This window comes from Rhamphochromis sp. 'chilingali', assembly GCF_963969265.1.
Source record: "Rhamphochromis sp. 'chilingali' genome assembly, chromosome: 3".
NCBI lineage: Eukaryota > Metazoa > Chordata > Actinopteri > Cichliformes > Cichlidae > Rhamphochromis > Rhamphochromis sp. 'chilingali'.
In genome coordinates, this window is record NC_137931.1 from 31932533 (window position 1) to 31938537 (window position 6005).

Sequence of the window (6005 nt, forward strand, 5' to 3'; positions counted from 1 at the left end):
TAAGTCTATTGCAGCATGGCTAAGGGAGGGTTCAGGGTTTCATTTGGATATGCTTTTCTAACATTATGAACTTAGCATGTATAAAAAATAATAATATTTATCCCAGCACAAAACCCTGCGGAACCCTGTTAAAAAACTTAAATCTATCAGATATAGGGATGGGAATCGAGAACCAGTTCCCAGCATTTGAAGTCCTTGAACTGTCAGTTGGCTTGTCTATCTATCCTGCTTATCTGTTCCACTTGCACTTGTGGTACAGTCAGCTGATTTAGGTTCATAGTGTCATACTCTGCAGTGTGGATGTGAACATTAATCTTATTTTTATTGCACAAAAGGATGAGAGTGTGATGGTAGATTGGAAACGGCATCCAGGGCAGAAACAACTGCTGCAAACACAACTTCAGCTCTTTGCAAGCATCTGCATAGACAGCACGCTAATGCTAAGCTAGCCAAGAACCCAGAGTGACGTAAAAGCTGAGTGAATGCTGACCCCAGTCCAGCTGCCAGATCCTGAACTTAAACAGGTAACAAACTGATGAGCAGTTAAGCTTCATTTCTACCTGTTGCTGATGTTTCTAAAGTAGAATCACTGTAGTTTAAAGTTTCTTTGTACTGGTTTTCATTTTGCTTTGTGCTGTCGGTTTTGTATTCATACCTAAATACTAAGAGAAAGATCAAATGTGTGTCCTCATGAGGACTGGTATTTGGATAAGTGTAGCCTATAGGTTTATATTGTTAACTGTTCATTATGAGGCAATTGCTTTTCAGGTCATTTTACAGTAACATGAAAGCAATGTAACAAGTCAATTGATGAATTACGTTTTGCTGTGAGTAATATTGTAACGTATTGCATTACTTTTAAGAAAAATATTCTGTGTGTTATACATTACTTTTTGAGTAATCACCGCAACAATGACACAGAACAAATAAAAGAAATATCTCGACCTGCACAAACATTTGACCACACAGCATGCAACCGATTTGCACAAATGTGATGTGATATGCTGCTTAGAGATGGTGATGACACTGGAGCCAGTGAGAATGAGTTGAATGAGGTCTACAGGACAAGAACAAAGATACGCTCACTGTCAGAAGCCAACAGAAGATCATTACCTTTACTAGAACTATTTTCTTTGCTATGATGTACTACAGTAAATCTACTTCAAGCATACTTCAACATATGGATGGAGGAAATGAATGTTGTGCCACAGGCTGAGAAGAATATTTATAAAGCAGTTTATTATTTTGTTTTGGACAAAAGCTTATCTAGACATTTCTGAATGCATCAAACTCATTACAATACAAGCAAACAAATCCTAATGTGTGGTCTAAAGCAGGAGAGGAAGAACGATGCAGCTTGCTTTTTTCCAGAGATGTCTCCAGTGTCCCCTGTGGGCTCATTGCTATATCTGTCTCAAAAAGACTTCTGCACCAGTTGAAAGGGAGAAATAACAGAAAACAGTCCAATTCTATGTAATTCAGTTTGAAAAATTAATCTGTCAGGAACATTGTGTGATGATCTGTGATGATCTCATATGGGTTTGTTTACTTTCCAGGTCATCATAAATCACCTCCAATGTTCTACTTTTAGCACTCATTCATATGCATTTGTGCAATGTTCATAATATCGAAATCATACTTTACATGGGACAAAAGTATGAAGGAAGTTACGATCAAGCAGAAAGCATCAACATCAGAAAAGTAACACCAGCATATGAAATCCCCTCTCAGCTGCACAGCATGTGATGCTTTGTGAAACAAGCTGTACTAAATTAGCAAACATCCAAGCCACAGGGAAGGCACAAATACAGCTTTCAGATGACTCACCACAGGAAACAGACAGAAACAGCCTATTGATCCCAGAGGGAGTTGAAACACTGGAAACTTCGGCATTGCACTCAACGTAGTGAGTGCAGTGCAGTTGATAAGGGTCATTGTTAACAACAGGGTCATTCCTATAATTCTTCAGACCATCTGTGGCAAAATGTTTAAAGTTAAATTGCATAATTCTATATTTATGTGCAATAAGTCATCAACAAACATTTTATTCTATACTATTCAGACAAAGATATAAATCTATGTGCTGTTTATCACTTTAATATATAGCAGAATTGAGTAAGAACTCTCATTCGAATAAGTTGTGAATAATAGTAATAACAATAATACTACCTTCAGTAATGTCATGACTGACTTATTAATAAATTCAAATTCTGATTTCAGTAAAAACCTAAATATTATTAGTTAACAGAGATATATTCATTAAATGTGATTAAAAGAAATGTAAGATAAATATAAGATTTACTGTATATCACTGACAGTTTTTCTTCTCATACAAAGAGGAACATATGAATGTGGAAGAGTTCAGGACATCTTTCTAGGAGATAACACGACTCATTGTTGCCTCTAAAATGAGGGATCTAATACAAGCCTAAGCTCCATATATCAGGCTTAAAAGGTACTTCTTAGTAATGTGAAGAACTACATGTATAATTTAATATCTATGAAGACATGTGTAATGGGTTTTTCCCATTCGCATAAACACCGATGGTTAATCATCTTTCAAATACTTTCAGAAGGTACAAAGAATCAGATGCTTTAAATTCACTATATTGCTATGAGACTTACTGAGATTAATGAAAAAGCGAAGGAAGAGTAGTTGAAACATATTCATGATTCAAGTCCAAATGATGAAGATTTACAGCCTCACTGCTGAGATGGGAAAAAACAGTGAAAGGACTTTCTTCCTCTATGATTTCACTGGTGCCATCTCGTTAGATGTGAATTCTGCACAGCCTTTCTGACAAGATGTAGGATTTCAGGTTTATTGCGGTCAAGGTTCTTCACCTGAGCCCTGCAGCCAGCTTCTCCATTGCAGCCTTGCGTTCTTCTGCCTTCTGCTGTGAACGCCGTAGGACATTCCTCAGCTCCTGAAGGTGGTCCAGGGTGCCCACCAGCTCACCTTTCACAGTTTTCATCTGGCTCTCCAGCATCTGCGTGTGATGGAGGGAGTTTCTCCTGTATCGTCTGCTGGAGCGCACCTTTTCCTCCAGGTCCTCCACTGAGGCAAGCAACATAAAACGATGTCACTGACTGCGATCAGCAGCGAGAATGTTTGTAAGTGAAAATATGAAGTTAGAAAGCCTTGTTTGTAACACTCACCCATGTTCTCCTGGTATCCCAAGCTCTTCGAACCAGACTCCGTCTTCTTGTCCAGCAGATTCTTGGTCTGCTGGAGCATCCTCTCCATCTTGACAAGTTCGGCCGCCTTTGTGTCGCTGTCCCGCCGAATTTTCAGCATCTCCTGCTCCTTCTGAGTCAGTTCACTGTGACACTTACTCATGTTGAGGGCTAAAAGTCTAAATGGCAAGACCCAAAACTGAACACAGAAAAAATGAAGACAACTGAACGGCCAGAAACCTTAGCGAAGACAAGACGCAAGGATGATGGCTATAAAACTGTTTTGATCATCCAATGAAGCACTACTCTTAAAGCCTCTGAAAAGCATAAACTTCTCTTTCTGCTGTGGAAGCACATAAAAGACTGCTTTGTTTGCAGTTTAAAGGCGCTGCTGGTAACATTTGGCTTTTTATAGGCCCAAACCTCAGTACATACCCAGAAGTCATCTGAAAACAGCATCTCTCAGTACACACCGTTACAAACTCCAAGTCATAAGACCGGCTCCAAATAGTCATAAAGAAAAAAATAATAATTTCACAGCCAGTCATTAAAACCCTGCAGTTTTTAATGGGAATAAACAACTGAAACATCTTTCTTTACTAAAGAATAATTGTTGCACTGTTATTAGGTGACAGAAAAAGGCAGTTAATAACATATCATGTAAGCCTAGTGTTTGGTAGTAGGCAGCTTGGTAAAACACCATGAAGAAAGAAGCTCATACAGAAGCTGCAAGTCTTGTTTTATTATTGACTCTAAACATTAGTGTCTATTTAACCTAATTTTTTTTTTGTATTTTGATAATACTTTCATGTCTTTGTCCTGTCTTTCTCCCCTAATCCCCAACCGGTCCCTGAGCCTGGTTCCTGTTAAAATTTCGTTTTTCCTTCCCACTGTCACCAACTTGCTCATAAGAGATCATATGATTGTATTTTTTCTTTGTATTATTGTACAGTCTTTACCTTAAATATAAAGCACTTTGAGGAAACTGTTGTTGTGATTTGGCGCTATATAAATACAACTGAATTGAACTGAATTGAATTAAATACAAGCTGTCTCCTGATCTTAAAGTCTAGAAGAAACAGGGCAAGTATGTACAGCCCTTGGAAAGGGCTTTCCTTAGAGAGTATATCTTTTTAGACTCTACCTGTAGAGAAAGAAATAGGCTTTTACTTTACATGCAATTCTAAGCATGCACAAACCAAATCAACCAGTCAGTCATAGAACAAATCTCATACACTCCCTTGATTCACCTTCTTTCAATAGCTCTATTAAAAAACCTCATGTTGTATATGAGGCTTCTTGTGTGGCATCCTATTTTTGTGAACCCGTGACAGGGCCGTGCTAGTGGTTTCCCAATGTGCCTCGACTCTGTGCTAAATTAGGCTTGCTGTCTTCTGTATTTAATGGAAAGACATAGTTTTAGTATTGATCTTGTCGTCTAATTGTCTGTAGGAAAGTGAATAAGAGGATTTTCCAGATTGTCAGCTGGTAAAAATGTTAGTAAATGGTAATGCTTTGCACGTCTAATCCATAAAGGTGATTGATTTGTTCATTTTACCCATTAAGTTTAAAATAACGACTCTTAAAGCCAGTGTAAAAAAAATAATTTGCAGTGGCCTGAGTATTTTTATCATTTGGGTTACTGACATTGTATTGGGAGAAAGGAACAGTGTAGGATTAAAGGTAGTGCTACAAACACTACAAGCATCTTTCTCTGGAACCAAGCAGAAATGATCAGTAGCTACTGATTGCAGTGATTAGAAATAAATGCAGGTTACTTCTTAATCAATATAAAATGTAAAATTTGTTTAATCCTGAGCTTTTATTACTTTGCCACATTTCTCTGCATGGATTATCCTACCTCACAAGCTTTCCACGGCTTCTTTTCTCATTTTGTAGTGTGACTTTCTCTAAAGTCAACGATTTCCTCCAGGGTGGCTACATGCATAGATACTAACAAAAGATTTATTTTTAAACACAAACCGTGAGCCTCATGAAACACCAGTGCTGTAATGTACAACCAGCATCTTTTCAGAATTAGGATCAGACGTGCATTTTGATAACAGTGTTTTAATGAATAAATCTCCATTAGATGTGAACTAATCAAACATTGTGACTGGGTTTCAGCTGTGTGCTTGTTTATTTGTTTGTTTTTTCTTCACATTTAACAAGCCTTAATTTATTAGCTGTGTGACTCAGTTACAAAGTAATAAAACAAGAGATACCATTGAATGAGTCACATTTATATTTATTATAACAAGAACACATTGCCACTCTGAAAAATATAAACTCTTGGATGTTTTTCAAGTAGAAAAAAAAAAACTTCTTCCCTCAGGCCAACCGAGTTAGACAAGTGACTCATAATAGGTCGCTGTGTTAAAATGTCAGTGAATAAGCTGGTGTACTTTGATCAACAATGAACCCTTGTGCTCTTGAAAGCGTTCAAAAAATGCACACAGAATCACAGCCTGCTCAACATTAACATGAACTGGATAAAGGGAAGCAAATGGATGGATAAGCCAGATCTGTCTTTGTGGATTTGCTTTTATATCTGAAAGAGAGACAGAGACAATGTCAGAATTGATCAAATGAGCGCATGGTAATTAGTAATATTCATTTGTATAAAGAACTGTGAACACAGCGAGGACACTTTAAATAATGGTTTTATTAATTAAAATAGAGATATTGTTTATTTACTTTCTAGTTACTGTTTACTTACTACATAGAATCCCATAATTACCCTTCTGCATTTCACAATCTAATTTTAGCCTAGTAATTGTGACTTAATTTGTGACTCTGAACAGAAATGGCCTTTGCTAATCCTGCCA

The 6005-nt window shown here is 37.3% G+C and overlaps 1 protein-coding gene across 1 annotated transcript; it reads right to left on the reverse strand.

Moving 5' to 3' along the window:
* Positions 1 to 1245: 1245 nt before the first annotated feature.
* LOC308394250 (uncharacterized protein) lies at positions 1246 to 3548 on the reverse strand. The gene is made up of 2 exons (XM_080878502.1): positions 3160 to 3548; positions 1246 to 3058 (listed from the first exon to the last, which is right to left on the reverse strand). Exons 1-2 carry the CDS (start codon positions 3338 to 3340, stop codon positions 2841 to 2843), a joined length of 399 nt encoding a protein of 132 aa, XP_080734628.1. The 5' UTR covers positions 3341 to 3548; the 3' UTR covers positions 1246 to 2840.
* Between the last annotated feature and the right edge of the window lie 2457 nt (positions 3549 to 6005).